The following is a 19,969-nucleotide window of genomic DNA, read 5'->3' as shown; positions in this document are numbered from 1 at the left end:
TACGACTTGCTGTGTACTGGTTGACATCATCTCATTTGATAGTGGCTGGTTCATACCACTTATCCTGTGGGAGGGGATGTACCATTTCCACTACAATTTCTCCCCTTTTAGTTTTTTTCTTTTTTGGGAAGCAAGTAATTTTATTTTACTATATTCACCCCACCTCCCATTTTTGAATTTTTAAAAAATATTTATACGACTTAATATTTTTTCTTTTTGGCATCTATTTTTAGGAACTCTGTGTTCTTCCACTTGTATGCATGGGTTCAACCACCTCTGATGGTGTTGGTACCTGGAATGTGTCATAATTACTTCCAATCTGTTTGGTTCATTTTCTATGAATTCCTTCTTTCATTGGTTTCTATGACGTTTTTTCAATAACTTTTTTGCTTTTTATCCCATCCATCATTTTACCTACATACTTTGTAATGTTGCCTTCTTTCCAGTACTGTTTTCCATTTTTATATAACCGCATGTACACCTTATCACCAATTTTGAAAAATTTTGATATGTCTTACCTGGCACTTTTTCTTTCCTCACCAGGTAGCAGTTTATCAAAAGCTGATTTCACCTTCCTTGTGAACACCAGTTCTGCTGGAAGCTTCCTGCTGGTGTTCAGGTTTGGTATCACCCTGTACACTCTTAAAAATTGTTGAAGAGTGACTTCTTTATTTGTTTTTCTTAAAGCTTATTTAAAGGTACCTACAAAACGTTCTGCTTGTCTATTTGAGCTGTGATGGTAAGGCACTATCATTATGTTCTACTGTGAACATTTCCTAAATTCACTGGACACAAATTGTGCTCCATTATCAGACACAATCACATCTGGGATACCAAATCTTGCAAATAATTCATTACAGTTAGGGAGATCGGTCTGTTGCACTTAACAATTTCAGGCCATTTTGTAAAACTGTCAACTACTACTAAATAGTAATAACCATTCAATGGACTCACAAAATCGATGTGTAGTCTCAACCATGAGATTTTTACTTCTGGCCAAGGTTCACATTTTTTAGTAGGCAATTTTGCTGCCAGAGTACATCCTCTGCAGCTTTTTACCAAATTGTCAATTTCCTTGTCCATCTTTGGCCACAATACATAACTGCATTAGTGCTTTCATCCTTGAGGTCCTCGGATGTCCAATGTGAAATTCTTTCAACATTCTTTTTTGTAGTGTCTCTGGTATTACTACCCTTTCGGCATACATCAGAAAGCTGTCACATGTTGAATATATATCTATGTATTGGTGATCTTTCATACCAAACCATTTTTTTACTTCCATTTGTTGACCAGTGTTTTTTTTTTTTTCATTTAGGAACTTATCTTTTGACACATTTCACTTTATATCCTCCACGGTTATTAGTAACTCTTGTACAATGTTCCACATTATGTTCTTAATTTCATCTTCGGCTCTTAGAGCTACTATTATTGTATCCTTAGATGGTTTGCCATTTTTGGGTATTAACCTGGAAAGGCCGTCATCATGTCCTAGCTTTTTTAAAGGTAAATATTCCATTGTGTAGTCATAGTTTAGTAGTATGGTGCCCCATCATTGTAATCTGTTTGCTGTATGTATTGGAATTCCTTTTTTGGATCCATAAATGGTCAGCAATGTCTACCATGTATAAACCTGTGGAACTTCTTGATACCAAATATAATTGCCAATGCCTCTTTTCCAATCTGGCTATAATTTTTTTCCACTGGCAACAGCATCCTTGACGCATGAGCTATAGCCTTTCTACTGCTATCATCACATTTGTGTAGGAGTACGGCTCCTACCCCATACGCACTAGCATCTGTGGTCCATATCGTTTCCAACTTTGGACTGAAGTGTGTTAGAGACAAGTCTGAAGTTAAAATACTTTTTAATTCCTCAAATGCCTTCTGGCATTTTTCTGATCAAAACCATTTAGTATCCTTTTTTAACAGCTCATTTAGTGGAGCTCTTACATTGTGTATGTTTGGGATATATACTTGATAGCAGTTTACCAAGCCTAGAAACACTTGTAGCATTTTGACGTTCATTGGAGGAGGCATATTCCATATTGTCATAGCCCTTGATGGGTCTGGTTTTCATCAATTACTTGACCCAAATATTTGATTTTTCTCATCAAAAATTCACACTTTTCTTGTTAGTCTGAACCCATATTCATTTATTTTTCTGAATACATTTTCAATGTGTTCAAAGTGTTGCTCCACTGACTTGCTCTTTATCAAAATATGTGATAGTAAAATCGCAATCATTTAACATTGCATCCATCACTTGCTGGAATATAGCAGGTGTCACCTTTATTCCAAAAGGAAGCCACTTGAATTTATACAATTCACGGTATGTGTTGATAGTTAAAAGGTGTGCCCTATCTTCCTCTACTTGTATCTGTAGATAAGCCTCTGAGAAGTCTAGAGAAAATTTTCCCTCCATTTAGTTTTGAAAATATTTCTGGGCTTGGTAGTGGATAGTTGTGTTCGACTAAAATCATTTAATCTTGTTGAGAAATCTGCACACACTCTTAGTTTATTATTCTTTTTTTTTTCACACAAACCGTTGGTGCTGCCCAGTCTGAGAGGTTGATTTTCTCAATTATAGCTAGACTTTCCAGCTCTTTGTTGACCTGGTCTATCACCGCAAATGGCACGTTCTGTCTCAGTTCTTCGACTTCATTTGAACCTTTGACCATCCCAACTATATTTCCACAGAGAACACTTATGGGGATATCCCACATTTTAAATAACTCCATGCATTCCGTGCCAAATAAGTTTAGCAATTTTTTCAACAGATCCTGCCCCCCTCTGACTTTTAGTTCATGAAATTGAAAAAAAACCCCGCATTATTTATGGGATGACTCAGTAGAATGGACATCCAAAGACAAAAAGACAAGTAGCAGTGAAATATTTGGTTCTGATTGCAAATTCTAGGATATAGCTTTGGGTTTGGTTCTAGGGGGTGACTGGAAGATTCTTACTGTTTCCACAGTGTCCCTGGCAATAATAAAAAAAAAAAGGACATTGAAACAAAAGGCTAGAAGTAGTAAAATATTTAGTGGAGATGGAGAAATGCTGGGATCGACTTCCACACAATTTCTGTTTATCAAATTAACTCACAAGGTATTGGTTAGTTGAATGTTATTGCAGAAGACACTTACCCTACGCTCGAGGTGCTATGCAGTAGGATTGAACCTGAATCCATGTAGTTGGAAAGTGAACTTCTTAATTCCTGGCCATGCTTGTACATAAATGTATTCAAGATATCTAATGCCTCAATCCATCCTGTTTATGAACCTGGCATTTGAAGATGACTGTAAGGAGTTATGAAAGCATTTCTAAGTAAACGCATGGCCTGTAAAAAGGGAGGGCAGAGTTTAGCTTGTACATTGTTATAGAGTTCAGAAACAAAGGATGGGCCAATGAATATCTTGTAGAATCACAGGTATTCCAGTTCATTAAAGAAAATACAAAAGAAAAGTCTAATTCTTAAATTCCATGTGACACGGGCAATGCCGGGGTATCTCTGCTAGCAAATTTATAAAGCTCAATGACATTATTAAACATTTCATACAATTGCAGAATAATATAGTTCTTCCCTGTCTCTGTATTTTGCCATTCATGTTATTACCTCCCTTGGTGTAAATGTAAAAATACAGAAAACTGTAGAACATTATGCATAATAATAATAATAATGACAACAACAATTTCAAATTTTCTTTTTAAAATTTAGTAACTGAAAATAACTTTATTTTTTCCTGTTTTTATTTAATTTAAAAAAAAAAAAACTTTTTATTTTGTTGATTTTTTTCAAATTTTATTTTATGATAGTATTTATTTATTTATTAATCAATCAATTTGTTAAATAATAATAATAATAATAATAATAATAATAGTAATAATAAAATAAATAAAGATAGAAATTTGTCAGAAAAGTTTTGATGTAGATTTTTTTTTTTTTTTACAATGTGCAAAAAAATGGCAGTGAAAATTAAAAAAAAAAAAAAAAAATCTGTTCCCTCAGTAGAATGAAATATTATGATGTGGTGGTGTTTATGATGGTGATAGGTGTTGGAGTGAAAATATTTCAGATGTTGGTGTTGCTGTTTAACCACAGGCCAAAAAAAGAAAAAAAAAAAAAAAAAAGCAAAAAAACTTAGTATGCCTATTTCTAGCAGGTATGCTTTTGTTTTTAGACCCAGTAGACCTATAACCAATAATCTATACAGGCACTTCCAGCCTTGATTATCCAGTTTTATTCGTGGACTAGAATATCCCCAAATGAGTCCTTCATATTGTAAAGAAAGTTTAGCTGCTATTTTCTGTAAGTATATTGCCTTATCCAAAGGAATTTCCAGCCATGACTATCCAGTCTTATACTTAGTGTCTTCATGGACTAGAATATCCCAACATGAGTCCTTCATGTTTTAAGGAAGATTTGGCTGCTATTTTCAGCACGTGGAGGGCTTTTCTGTTCATTGCTGTTTAACCACAAGCTTAACACTAATCCAGTAGACTAATGACCAAAGGCCTTTCCAACTACGACCATCCAATCTTATACTTAGTGTCTTCACAGACTAGAATATCCCGAGATCATGTTTTAAGGAAGTTTTGACTGTTATTTCTGGCAGGTAGAGGCTTTTTCTGCCAAATTGTCGTTTAGCTACAGGTCAACACAAGTCCAGAAGACCTACAACCAAAAGCAGGCATTTCCAATAATGACAATTTAAGTATTGTACTGTCTTCATGGACTGGGTCCTTCATGTTTTGAAGGAGAGTCAGGTTGCTATTTCTAGCAGATAATGACTTCCCCTGCTTTCCCATCCAAAGACAAGTAAACATTTTCAGTGATGATCATCCTGTCTGACATTTCATGCTTTCAAGGAAGGTTTTGGCTGCTATTTCTAACATGTGAAGCAATCTCATGGAAGCTTTTCTCATTCTTGATGTTTCATTTGGATGATGTTGTTTAAGTTCAGGTTAAATCCAGATTGGGCAGATATTTGATTGAAGACTTTCCAACTGTGACAAACCAACCTGTTTTTTCTTTTTTTTAAGTATAATGCATTATGGATTATATTATTTCCAATGAGTTCTTCCCTCTTTTTTTTTTAACAGTGGTGTGTAAATTTAAGATCTGGTTGCTATTTCTAGCAGGCTGAAAAAAACCATGTAGCAGTTCCTTTTGTACAAATTTTGAGGTTTAGCTTAGCTCCAGATCATTTTGGTTGGGCAGATCTAGGATTGAAGATATTAGTCATAACATAAAGGACTACACTGGCCAATGTGGTCCTTAAAAAAAAAAAAAGGGGGGTGTGTGTGATTCGAGGGACTTTGGCTGCTATTTCTAGCATGTGCGCCCTCACTGGCTCATTCAAATGTAGCTGGTTGTGATGGTGATGATGATGGAGGTGGATGACAATGCAGTTAAGGTAGCGTTGTTATTGATGATATTGATGTAATAGCTTTCATGCTGTTGTTGTGATGGTGGTGGAGGGAGTATTTCAGTTTGTTATTTAGCCCCAGGTCAGCCCTGGTCAAGAATACCAATGATCAAAGACATTCCAGTGTAGTGGTGGGAGAGGGGGTAGGGTGTCCTTTTCCTTGCCAGGTAGCATGCATCAAGGACTACACCAGCTAATGTGTTGTCTGTCTTACGGTGTAATACAAGAAAAATTTGGCTGCTATTTCTAGCATATTTTATGATCATGTAGAGGCTCCTTTCTTGTCGGCTCAAGGATATGTTAGGGTTGATGTCATCAAAGTTTGCTCCATCTATAACACCAAAGAATACCAAGGATTATACTATTCCTGTATGTCCCTTATTGAAGATGATAGCAGGGTGATGTTATGTGTGGACAGATTTGGCTGCTATTTCTAGCTGGTTGAGAAACAACATACAGGGTTCTTTGTGTACATGTATGTATGTATAATCATGTGTCTTGATGTGTATGTTTGTTCTGTCCACTTTTCTATGTTTGCATGTGTTGGACAGAATTTGTTAAGCTGGATGCCCTTCCTCTCACCAACCATCACCTGTTTTCCAAGCAAGGTAATATTTCCCTATGGCCAGACATGTTTTCACAGAACATTGAAAATGAATGACATTGCTTGTAATGACAGTCACACTCATTTACAACTACTGCAGGACATCAAGGCAAGGAAATGCAAAAAAAAAAAAAAAAAATCATACATATATATATATGTGTGTGTCTGTGCTTGCCCCCCCCCCCCCAGCATTGCTTGACAACCGATGCTGGTGTGTTTATGTTCCTGTCACTTAGCGGTTCGGCAAAAGACACCGATAGAATAAGTACTAGGCTTACAAAGAATAAGTCCCGGGGTCGATTTGCTCAACTAAAGGCGGTGCTCCAGCATGGCCGCAGTCAAATGACTGAAACAAGTAAAAGAGTAAAGAGTAAAAGGGTACATACATGCATACATAAAGACCCCTTTCGATCATGAATGACCATGGAATTTCACCTAGAAAGTTTTGCACCCACCTCTGAGACACAAGTCCAAGCAAAGTCAATGGAAGACCAGCAGAAACCCATGCATACCAGCCTCCCCTCTCCATGTCACGATGTTATTCCAAGGAAAGGAAGGCAAAGGGGAACGATACAGCTTGGCACCAGTGACGTCGCAACTCATTTCTACAGCTGAGTGAACTGGAGCAATGTGAAATAAAGTGTCTTGCTCAAGAACACAATACACAGCCCAAATACAAAGAATATATATGCATGTATACACACATTATTACATCATCGAACGCACATGTCCTTTTTGCAAGTAAGTTTGTACTTTATATATATATATATATATATATAAAGGTAAAGACCTTCTTTGGTTATGAATGACCATGGGATTGCACCTAGAAAGTCTTGCTCAAGTACACAACATACAGCCTGGCCTGGGAATTGGACTCACTACCTCATTGTGAGCTCAACGCTCTAACCACTGAGCCATGCACCTTCACATATGTATACCTGTACATACATACATATACATATATACACATACACACTGGTGCGATGTAAGAAAGCACTTAGTCCACCCTGTAAAGTGGTTGGCGTTAAGAAGGGTATCCAGTTGTAAGAATCATATAAAAGAAGACAGTGAAGTTTGGTGCAGTCTTCTGGCTTACCAGTTCCTGTCAAACCGTCCAACCCAATCTAGTATGGAAGACAGATTTTAAATGATGATGATGATACACACACACACACACATACATATATATATATATATATATATATATATATATATATATATATATATATATATATACAGATATAGGGCAGGGAATCGTCAATTAGTAATAAAATTAATAATTAACAATTTTGCCAAGTAGTTCAGTATGAAAAAACCTTTATCGGTAAAACCATTTATAATCATAAATATACAGGGATTAGCATGAGTTGCTTCTCCAACATACTGAAAATTTAGAAATAGCAGTCAAAGAACTACTGATTCCAAACTACAAATTTTTTTCTCTAACGGATGGCGATATTTATGGCACACACAGAACAAAAACAGAAGAGAAAAGCAAAAACAAACCTGCCTTTAGTTAATCGTGTACGACGTTTCACGGTTAAGAGTATGAAGGTACTCTATTCCGATCTTCAGCACAATATTCGAATAAATTTGAAAGTGTCTATATAACTCATGGGAATTTTGACCATGCGACATCAAAAACACATGAGGAAGGCACTTACAAAATTTATCGGCTAGTAAGTTCAAACACTTCACTCCAAAGAATCTATTCCATGTGCGCCACAAATAGTCCCGCATAAAAGGGTTACAGTTTAACCATCCAATTAGAGGCATCAATATAAATATACAGATATAGGGCAGGGAATCGTCAATTAGTAATAAAATTAATAATTAACAATTTTGCCAAGTAGTTCAGTATGAAAAAATCTATATAAAAGGCTTCTATCAGTTTCCTTCTACGAAATCCATTCACAAGGCTTTGGTCAGTCTGAGGCTACAGTAGAAGACACTTTTCCAAGATGCCATGCAGTGGGATTGAACCTAGAACATTAGAGGTGGCAAAGTGCATACACATATAGTTACACATAGACATACATGGCGCCGTAGTTAAGAAGTCAGGCTAACAGCCTCACAACTATGCAGTTTCAGGTTCCATCCCAGGCAAGTGTGGTTTTTTTTTGTTATTTAAATCATGCACTTCAGGTTGACTAAAGACCTTACTGAGTGGAATTAAGGGTTGACAGAAGGAAACTGTATGGAAACCTGTTGGTCAACAGGAAGGGAAACCAGCTCTGGTTTTCAGATGATTAAACTTAATATGTTATCTAATTTAACAACACTGGTGTCACCATGGACACCAATGATAGTGACCCTGGGGTGTTGTTGCAAGTGTTTAGGGCCCAGGATTCGAGACTGAAGAGGGAGTCTTGGTGGGAGGAGAAATCCTGGGTACTACCATCCCCCTCTCCTGATTAAGACCAAAAAGAAAATAAATTAAAAAAAAAAGAAAATAAATATATTTTTAAATGGAAGAAAATGGGGGAGGACCAAAACCCGTAGTTGTTCATTTATAGACCTGTCCAACCCATGGCAGCATTGAAGTTAATGATGATGATGATGCTGGTTATGATACTGATGAAGATATATACAGAAAGTGTATGAATGTGTATGAAAGAAAGATGTGTACATGTTTAAAGTATATATATGTGTGTGTATGTGTATATATGTATGTATGACTGTGTATATATATATATATATATATATGTCTATAAATATAGATATGTATTTATATATTTTTTTCAATCATTTAGTCAGAAGGGAAGGTAGTACCCTATCCCATAATCCTTTACAGTGTCTGCAAAGTGGGTGGTTGGGGGGAGGGTATCCTCAAACTGGGGCCCTGGCACAAATGCTTACAACAGAGTAGACTCTACAAGAGGCACCCAACCGAGGGTGTCAGATGGTGGTGGTGGTGGTAGTGATGGTGATGATGGTGGTGGCGTTGTTATAATGAGCAATGGATCAAGCCTACCACACAGGTGGACCTGGGCAAGATTTGAACAACTCAGAAAATAAAGAGCCGACAGAGATATAGCAAAGCATCATATATATATATATATATATATATATATATATATATACATATATATATATATATATATATATATATATATATATATATATATATATATATATATATATATATATATATGTGTGTATATATACATATATATATATATACATACACATACATACATACACACACACACACATATATATATATACATACATATATATATATATACTTATATATATTTATATACATACATATATATATATACATACATACATATATATATATATATATATACATATAAATATATATATACATATAAAAATATATATACACACATATATAAGCACATGTGTACATATGCATGTATGCATGTATGTATGTATGTATGTATATATGTATATATATATATATATATATATATATATATATATATATATATATATATAGGTATGTATGTGTGTTGGTGACAATGTTGTTTATAATCATTTCAAACCCGAGTACAACAGACCACTGTGTCCAAAAACATTGCAGCTCTGGGCCCTCCTGCCTCTCCATACCTCAGGGACCAGTTATTCAAATGTGGCATTAGTGTCCATAAAAGTGGGTTAGTGTAACTCTGTGTTAACACAACAGTGTATGTGTGCGTGTGTGATATAACTGCAGTACACGCATGTATTGTGGTGTGTGCGTAAGTGAGCAATAACATTGCAGCATATGCCTGTATTGTGGTGTGTGTGTGTGTGTGTGTGTAATTAGCACTGTAATATATGTATGTATATGTAATGTTAGTTTCAAATTTTAGCACAAGGCCAGCAATTCCAGGGGAGCAGGTAAGTTGATTACATTCACTCCAGTGTCCAACTGGTACTTATTATTTTATTGGCCCTGGAAGGATGAAAGGCAAAGTCCACCTCGGCGGAATTTGAACCCAGAATGTAAAGATGGACGAAACGCCACTTAGCATTTTGCCTGGTGTGCTAACAATTCTGCTAGCTTGCTGCAGTATGCATGTAAACCACTGCAGTGTGTGTAGGAGCCAGGGTACAGGTATTTGTGTGTTTATGTGTGCATGTGTTTATGGGTGCATGTGTAGCATGGATACACTGGTCACTCTCTTAGTCTTTGACCAATTGCAGGCAGCGACTGTCCGAATGCAGTTGTACAGCCGTGTCTCCAGAGCAGTTATTCCACAAACAAGGTGTCCTGTATTTTTGCCTGCTTTGGTGCAGCGCTCCACAAGAGTTGCAGCCAAGATGCATATTTGTCAAAACAGGTGCTGAACACTGGTGTGCATCTGGGTCGCCTTGGAAATCCGATGTGCCCTTCTTCTCCCGATGTTGACGGTGCTCACCAGCTGGAATGTCTAAGTGCAGTTGCTTGTGAGTGCACAGTTCCTTCCTGGACAAAAACCATTTCGTGCATGCCATACACTGAAACGTTTTCTCATCATTGCAGCAGTTGTTATTGTTGCTGCTGTTACTGTTGTGGACATGGTTGTCTTTGGTAGTGGTGGTGGGCATGTCGTGTATTTGGTCACAGAGATGGTGTAGTTCACAATGACATCTGCAGTTTCCTGTGCACTCTTCACTAGAGACTTCCGCTCTTGTACAGTCATCTTCATCAACAGCAGCAGCAGCAGTAGCATTGGTCTCATGAAGGCAGCAGTTTATACGGTGCTGGAAGAGTCCATTTTTGCAGAGCTTACAATCTCCAGATTCCCTCCGACAACATCCATCTACACTGACACCATCTTCAGTGTTCTTGTTATTATCATCATTATTATCTTTGTAATTAGTTTTATTGGCAGGAATATAAAAACCGTTAATTTTATTATCATCATCATTGTTGTTGTTGTTGTTGTTACTCTTGTTGTTGTTGTCCTTGCTGCCCTTCTGGACATCAAGATTGTCGTCGTGTTTTACCTGGCACTCCAATGGTCTGTCATTGTCATTGCTGGCTTTGCCCTCCTCCTTCTGTGCGTCCATGTGTGACAGCCGGCACATGATGTACGAGAGAACATGAACGAAATAGCGGCCACAGAATTCGCAGCGATACTTTGTCTGAGCATCATGATGCTGCTCCACGTGCTGCAGAAAGAGGCACGTGATGCTAAAAGTCTGACGACACACATGACAGAAGTGATGTTGTTTCTTGCTGGCAAACAAACTTGTGTACAACCACAGGGTGTCATCGCTTGAGTGCACCCGACCACAGTAGATGCATTCGTTGCCTGTCTTTTGACGCTGTCTAACACAGCTCTCAGTATTTTGGAGTTGTTTGGTTTCGCAATTGCCTTCATTATTGGTTGATTCCTTTGGCTGTTCAGTTTTCATGGCGATGTCTGTTGTTTGAGGATTGTCGTTAACATTTGCGGCAGAAGTCAGCTCCATTGTTTGGCTCATGTTGTAGTCACTGTTGCGGAAATATCCGCCGTGGTTTGGCTTTAGGTCTAGTTCACTCCTCCTCCTCCTCCTCCTTGATTGTCGTCGTGCTTGTGGTGCAGAGCCCTTGGAGCTGTTTGTTACAGATTGCTGGGGCACGTCAAGAGCACCTGTGAGAACAGCTCGTAATATGGAGTGACCACTGGCCCGAGAGCTGCCAGTGTTGACAGACGATTTTGTGGTGTCTTGTGATACATTCTTGACTCCAGATGTGTTCTTGTTTCCTGTGAGAGGCATAGAAGCAACAGACAGATGCCGAGATGAAGGTAAAGGGGGACTTGACGAGGTTTTTGAGTGACAAAACCTGTCTGTTTCAGGACTGTACTTGCCGGTCAACACAGCACGCAATAAGCGTGAGTTGGAGTTTTTGGGGCCAATTTCATGCGTCTTCTCCTTAATAGCTTTATTAGTGTCGACAGCAATGAGAGCTGCACGTAGTAATTGTGAATGCTTGCTGTGATAGTTTAAAGAATCAGCTCTTTCAGAACTGTCCAATGCCGCTCTCAGTATTTCAGAATTTGTCTGTCTCGTGATGGGTTTTGAAACTGGTGTTTTTCTCAAGTCATCTGCAGCTGTAAGAGCTGCTAACAAGAGTTGTGAAGAGTGTTTTGTGTTGCCAGCTGGCTTACAGGGTTTTTCTGATGCTGACGGTGTTGCATTTGGCGTTTTACAAGCATCAGTCTGTTTGTTCTGATCCTGCTCCTTGGTCAATGGGTCCTGGCTGCTTGAGTGATTATTTGTGACAGAGTCACACAAATCTGTTGTCATACCATTCATCTTCTCGAATTCAGGGACTGCTGGCATCAACCCTAAACTTGGTTTATGCAAAGATATTGGTGCAGAAGTCAAAGCTTCCCGAAGTATCTGCGATTTTGTAGCTGGACTATTATTAGGATAACCCGTATTCTTCTCCCAAAGTGTTCTTGAAGAGGAAGAGTTCCTTGCCGAACCTAATTTAGAGTCACAACTGGGTTTTACATCTGACTTGGGCCCCTTGATTGTTGATTGCAATATAGATTCTCTTTGGCATTTGCTAAAGTTTTCAGGGAGATTTTCCTGTAATGTCAAACAAGATGAAACCCCATCACCATTAATGTAATTGTCATCATTCTTTACAGAATCAGAGACTGAATTTTCCAATGACTCACATGAAGAATTGTCTGTGATTATTTGATTGTCAAAGTTAGAATTAGATCCTTCATCTTCCTCTAGATTTTGCTTTGTCACATTTTCCACCTTCTGCTTTTTACACACCAAGTGTTCAAGAAGTGATGATGAAGAATCCATAGAAAAAGTAGGGTCGGAATTTTCAAGCCTGCTTTTGCAATGATCCAGGAACTTGCGCTTTTTGGCAACAGAAATGCCAGACGGCCTTGAGGGACTCTTTGATCGGGTGAGCAGTTTCTTTCGGAAGTGCATACGCTTCATCTTGGGGCCAATTTTAACAACGTTCTTTTCATTATGTGGAATAACTTCCTCTTCACTGAGCTGTTTTTCTACAGACACAGCAACACAAACTGTAGACTTTCCACTCTGTTCCGTATTTCCAATGCCGACAAGGTTCTTCGTGTTGTGGGGATCAAATTCTTCCTTACAAAGTTGTCTTCCTTCAGAGATGTCGACACAAACTGCTGAGTCACTATCGTGTTTATGACTGACTTGGGTAACATTGGGAAGGGATTTAACAGCACAAGTTGGGTTCTGCTTGTGCTCAAGACTAGACTGACCAATCCCAAATGTGGTGCTTTCTGTCTTGATCTTCTGATCAAAACTTGCAGCTTCAGGAGAAAACTGAAAGTGTTTACCGCTCCCTAAAGGACATGACTGCATTTCTCGTTTCTTGCTTTCACGGTGTGAATCTACAAAAGAACACACTGGAGCTGCTTGCAGTCTGTCAACAAGTGCACTTCGACTCTTAGTGCATTCAGGACTTTCATGGAACACAGTGTTGTGCAACTCAGAATGGTATGGAGTGGCATTATTTTTGCTTGGTGGTTGAAATGAGGATGATAAACACTCAGGAGGTACTGGAAGCTCTGATTTGATGGCATCACCAGGACTTCTATGTTGGTAACACTGCTGCCACCCTGTGACTACAGTGGTGGTGGTGGTGGTGGTGTTTTTAGGTTCAATCTCTGCTGGTGATGCATCAAGTCTTTCTGCTGCATTTTCTTGCTTGATTGTCTTCCCCACTGCTTTGGTGGCAGTAGCAACTGTCCGATCACTTGTCTTTCCGGGGCAATGGGTTTTGTTTGAGTCGGAGACAGAATTTGGTTCTTTTGAACAAGCCAAGTCTTTGTCCCAGTATTCCAGAGGGGATGTAAGGGCCAAAAATAACTTACTTTTGTAGGGTGCAGCATTTGATGGTGGGTTAGGGTCTGCTGAACTAACCAGTGAATTAGTCTCTAATGGTGGTTGTGGCACCGGAGGTGCTGTTGTCATTAATGACGACTGTAGAGGTGACAGCAATGGGGTAGTTAAGGCCGCTCGCAGGCGACTGGTGGAGAGTCGGAAATCTGATGTCAAAGCTTCCAAAAGTTTACTGTGCCTGTTTGAGATCAGAGATGATGGCTTCTTACTGTCAATGCCACTGTTGTTGCAAACTGCAACTGTCCTTACCCCTTCCCCTGCCTTCTGTTTTGATTCATGCTCTCCCAGAGCCTCACCACTGCTGTCGACAGCAGTAGGTGACACTGTGGCCTGCTCAGCGGCACCATGACCGTGACTTTGTTCAATGTGAGGGTCATGGTGAAGAGTGGTTGTCAATGCCGCATGTAAATATGGACTGGTGGCCCGAGTGGATGTATTCTGCTGGACATTGTCGACTTTGGTTGGCAAAGGAAGGTCTGGAGGGGAGGTCAGTACGGCACGGAGTAAACTCTCCATCTTTTTACTCTAAGACCCAGCAGTGAAGAATGAATATATATATATATATATTTATATAGCCACAAATGTGTGTGTGTGTTTAGTTTAGGTAGGTTAATGTTTACAGGAATGTTCTTTTTGAGAGTGTATACAAATGTACCCTTAGCCTGTTATCCCTGATTGCATTCAGGGGTTATTTGGAGGCAAACTGTTTGAAAGGGCCAGACAAAACAAAACAGGGTATCAAGATCACAGGGAAGAAAAGGGGTATCATGTTAGTGCAATTCAAAACCCACCTCACTGAACCTAAACTCTCACTCCTCCTCTAATTTTGTTAAAGGGGAATGGGTGGCAGTCAGAGTTACAGTTTATATAGTCTATAAAAATATATGTATGTGTGTGTGTGTGTGTGTGTGTATTTCTGTTTATGTAACTTGACCAAATTTATAAAATGGAAGTCAACAAAGTTTGAAAGTCTTGCAAAGCAACTGCAGAAAGAGTTAACTCTTTGATCCTGTAACACTGGTTTACCGGTGGATGGCTTATTTTGCTCTATACTGCACCACCGCTCTGCCGGTGGAGTGCATCTGGAAGCCAGGTATATGGTCAAATAAGGTTCAGGAGGCCAGGGCTCAAAGGGTTAAGGTAACAGGCGTGTATATGTATACATATAGATGAATGTATTGTTGAAAGATTTTTCAGCCCAGAAAGAAAGAAAAAAAAAAAAAAAAAATATATATATATGTATGATATATGATATATATACACTTTATATATGCATGTATTTTTATAAGAGGTAGCAAGAGAAAATTTAGTTGTCAGTTAAGTACACATATATTGTATGTGTGCGTTGTTATATAGTATATATATGTGTGTGTGTGTGTGTGTTATGTTTCAATATAAATACAAGCATATACAGTTTTTTATTGTTTTATATTTTTGTTTTCTCTGTGTATGTTATATTTCAACAGCAATAACATAAATATACAGTATGTAGAATAAATAAATATATATTTATTTATATATGTGTATGTATGTGTGTGTGTGTGTGTGTGTGTGTGTGTGTGTGTGTGTGTGTGTGTGTGTGTGTGTGTGTGTGTGTGTAAGAATGTGATTTCAAAAATGTGTGACCCAATGTTTTGAAAACAAAAAAATGGGAGAATGAAGATTCAGCTCAGTCCATGCGGGCGTATATGAACAGGAATAATAATAATAATAATATAATAATATTTAGTTATTGTTGAGTGGAACCAATGAGTCTTAGACCAGCAACAGAGGCACAGTGGTCGTTGGTTGGATGAGCGTTGCTAAACGGATTTTGTCCTTGAGTTGGTGGAAGTGAAGATGGATTCTTCTACGGTCAACATCATTGGCAACAGTGCTAGCATAAAAGACAGCGGTGGAACAAGATTTCCTTGGAATTGTTGTTGATGTTGTTGTTGTTGTTGTTAGTGTCATCATTTTAGTCTTCTCTGTTGTATTCATTGTAGTCCTTCTTGTCACCACTGGGTTTGGAGACATTCCTTTTCTTTCTTTCTTTCTTTCTTTTTTCCTGTTTCAGTGGGGGGTTTGAATTGAATCGGCCAGCTGTGTGTGTATGTGTGCGGAAGAAGGGTGTGTGAATACTGGAGAGGTGGAAAATAGGGGTGGGATAACACCTGAAAAGAGATAGAAAAAAAAAAGAATGAAATTGAATAATAATAATAATAATAATAATAATAATAATAATAATAATAATAAATATATATAACATACAGAAAATTGCACTACTGGGCACTGCACACATCCTACGCAAAACACTTTCAATACAGTAACCATAAGAGCATCACAGCAAACCACAGCACATACCCAAGGCACACAGAGCTGCGCTCGGTAGTGAAGTGAAAGCACGTTATAAAAATAAAACTACTGAACAACAACAACAATAATAATAATAATAATAATAACAACAACAACAACAACAATGCCCTGATGCAATACCAAGCAGTGGCTCCAATGGCTTCTTACCTTAACCGATTGGAAGTGTTATCATGTATGTTGTTTTGTCTCGGTATAAAAAGATGGGCTACAACAAATATTCTGCTCAATAACATAGGTTTGCTTGTCAGTTGTATGACTTTAACCAGTTGAGCATGTCCCTTGGTGGCTGACAATATGTGCATCTCTGATCATGAGCAGAAGTAGTGGGGGAGCATCATAGCCATGTGTTGTGAGGAATTCTTTGGGGTTTGGATAATTCACCTCTGGAAACATGGATTTTTGTTCAACATCCTTAACCCTTTGGCATTTAAACCGGCCATATCCGGCCCAAAATATTCTACCTGTTTTACATTCAAACTGACTGGATCCAGCCTCTTACATTAATTCTACAATGCCATGCTAAAAATAAACAATAACATCATCAAAATCTCAAAGCTACAAGATAATGCATGAGTTATTTAAATCAACATAAATAAATAAGCATTACACTTGATAAAATAATCTGAATACTAAAGGGTTAAACAACCCTTATTCAGGGTTCCTTTGAGTGGGATGGGCTACTTGACCTGAAGAAAATTTTAACTGGACCCCACCTACAAGTTCATGTGCTGTTTATCTTGATATGAGATCACCATGTTGCACACATATGGTTGTGGTGCATGTGCCTGGTGTACCCTTATCAGACGGGTAGTCATGATGGGTATACTGGGCTTCATATATTTTATCACAGTGTCACTTTGATGGCATGCACTGCTCTCTCACTCAATAATAATAATAATAATAATAATAATCCTTTCAACTATAGGCACAAGGCCTGAAATTTGTGGGGAGGGAACAAGTTAATCACATCGACCCCAGTTCTTGACTGGTACTTATTTCATCAACCCTGAAAGGATGAAAGGCAAAGTCAACCTTGGTGGAATTTGAACTCAGACCATAGCAGCAGACAAAATGCCGCTAAGCATGCTAACAATTCTGCCAGCTTGCTACCTTTATAACAACAACAACAACAATGGCCAGCTCCATGTCAAATGGTCCAACCCATGTCAGCATGGAAAATAATAATAATAATAATAATAATAATAATAATAATAATTTTCTATATAACATACAGAAAATTGCACTACAGGGCACTGCACACATCCTACGCAAAACACTTTCAATACAGTAACCATAAGAGCATCACAGCAAACCACAGCACATACCCAAGGCACACAGAGCTGCGCTCGGTAGTGAAGTGAAAGCACGTTATAAAAATAAAACTACTGAACAATAATAATAATAATAATAATAATAATAATAATTTTCTATATAACATACAGAAAATTGCACTACAGGGCACTGCACACATCCTACGCAAAACACTTTCAATACAGTAACCATAAGAGCATCACAGCAAACCACAGCACATACCCAAGGCACACAGAGCTGCGCTCGGTAGTGAAGTGAAAGCATGTTATAAAAATAAAACTACTGAATAATAATAATAATCCTTTCTATTATAGGTACAAGGCCTGAAATTAGGGAGTGGGGGATAGTCGATTACATCAACCTCAGTACTTAACTGGTACTTAATTTATTGACTCCGAAACGATGAAAGGCAAAGTTGACTTTGGTGGAATTTGAAGTCAGAATGTAAGGAAGAATGAAATGCCACAAAGCATTTTGCCCGGCATGCTAACGATTCTGCCAGCTCGCCACTTAAATAATAATAATAACAATAATAATAATAATAATAATAATCTGATCTTAATTGATTGGAAGTGTTATCATGTACATTGTTTTGTCTTGGTATAAAAAGATAGGTTACAGCAAATATTCTGCTGAATACCACAGATTTGCTTGTCAGTTGTTTGACCTTAACCAGTTGAGCATGTCCCTTTTTGGCTGACGATATGTGCATCTCTGATCATGAACACAAGTAGTGGGGGAACATCATAGCCATGTGTTGAGAGGAATTCTTTGGGGTTTGAATAATCCACCTTTGGAAACATGGGTGTTTCGCTCAACATCCTTAAACAACCCTTATTCAGGGACCTTTTGAGCGGGATGGGCTACTTGACTTGAAGAAAATTCTAACTTGGCCCCACCTGCAAGGTCATGCGCTGTTTATCTTGATATGAGACCACTATATCGCACACACATGGTTGTGATTCATGTGCCTGGTGTATCCTTATCAGACAGGGTAGTCATGATGGGTATAATGGGCTTCGTATATTTTACCCCAGTGTCACTTTGACGGCATGCCCTGCTCTCTCACTCAATAATAATAATAATAATGATTTCTTTATCAACCACAAGGGTTTACGTTAAGAAAAGCACTATGGACAGTACAAGACAAAACAAAGAATGTGTGTGAGTGTGTTGTTGTGAGGGTTTTGTGTGTAAACAAGACTAACAAAATTTAAAAAATCAACAATGAGCCTCAATAGGAGATATTTGAGGGCTGCTCATAAAAACCATGGGTACCCTGACTTATGGGACAAGTCTTCTTTTTTCCAACTACAGACGTATGTTCAGGGCAGGCCCGTTCACTCATACCATTCTCGCCACTTTCATTCACCTTTTAGCAAACTGGCTAGAACAGGGGCTTTCAAACTGTGGTCTGCAAGGACAAGACAGGGGTCCGTGGACAGCAAATACTTTTTATGGGCAAATTGATTTTATACATGTTTTTTAATCGAAATCTTTTAATTGACAATAAACCTATTTTGTTAAATACTGTTAAATAAATAAATGTAAAAATATATGTTATTTTAAGCAAATATTTATGTATAAATTTCATAAGCGTTTATAAGGGGGTCCCTAAGGTAAAGCCTGAAATATAAAGGGGTCCGCAAGTCAAAAAGTTAAAAAACCCCTGAGTTAGAAGACAACACTTCCCTCTCTACCCTTATTTTCCTGAAACTTGAAGAAGTTGATCAGGGGCTAGCCAAAGAGAAAAGTGTTTGTCTTCGGCTCCTTCAATCTTGTGCACCATACAAACTCTTTTGCCATGGCCACCATGGCATATAAACACAGCCTTTCCTTCCTGGTTAAAGGAAGTTGGCAGGGTGAGATCTGTCCCACATGCGACAGCAGGTGTTCAACATAAACCCACAGAACAGCAATGCTCAGGTACTGGACGCATCTCAGACATGCTTGTTTGATGTCACTTCCATGCTTGTAAAGTTTATCTTGAAGAGGTCAAAGCTCCCTGGTAGCACTGCCAGGTCAGAGGTCTTTGGGAAATTATCCATCGGTCATGGGCTGAAAGTTCTCTGGAAAAGAGTAGCCAGTTGATTTTGACACCCAAGGTCTCCCCAAGAACATCATCACACTTTTCCTCCAGCAATCCTCTGTAAAAAAAGCTAAAGTGGATGTTCCACCTATCGCAGTGTCTGATTGGCTGAGGGATGTGAGCGCTTGAAGACATTCCATTTTCCAAATGCTCCCTTCGGTCTCTGTTTTACACAGGTTTGCAGCCCCCTTAACCCTTTAGCATTTAAACCAGCCATATCCGGCCAAAAGTATTCTGCCTATTCTATGTTCAAACTGACCAAATCTAGTCTTTCACACCAACCCTACAATAACATTTTAAAAATTAACAGCTACCTCATCAAAATCTCATAGCTACAAGATAATGCATGATTAG

General features: G+C 38.3%; 1 protein-coding gene across 3 annotated transcripts in view; it reads right to left on the bottom strand.

The window, feature by feature from the left end:
• Window positions 1-10,099: 10,099 nt before the first annotated feature.
• Window positions 10,100-19,969, bottom strand: part of LOC149130163 (uncharacterized) — a 77,045-nt gene continuing 67,175 nt past the window's right edge. For all 3 annotated transcript variants that reach the window (XM_089346413.1, XM_089346411.1, XM_089346412.1), the window contains exon 2: window positions 10,100-16,013. In XM_089346413.1, the coding sequence (XP_089202539.1) occupies window positions 10,165-14,376 (4,212 nt within the window). In that variant the 5' untranslated portion in view covers window positions 14,377-16,013 and the 3' untranslated portion in view covers window positions 10,100-10,164. The remainder of the gene's footprint in view (window positions 16,014-19,969) is intronic.

The sequence above is a fragment of the Octopus bimaculoides genome, chromosome 30 (genome assembly GCF_046866305.1).
Source record: "Octopus bimaculoides isolate indiv1 chromosome 30, ASM4686630v1, whole genome shotgun sequence".
Classification (NCBI taxonomy): Eukaryota; Metazoa; Mollusca; class Cephalopoda; order Octopoda; family Octopodidae; genus Octopus; species Octopus bimaculoides.
Note: the sequence above shows the minus strand (reverse complement) of the source record. Positions and strands in the feature narration are given on the sequence as shown.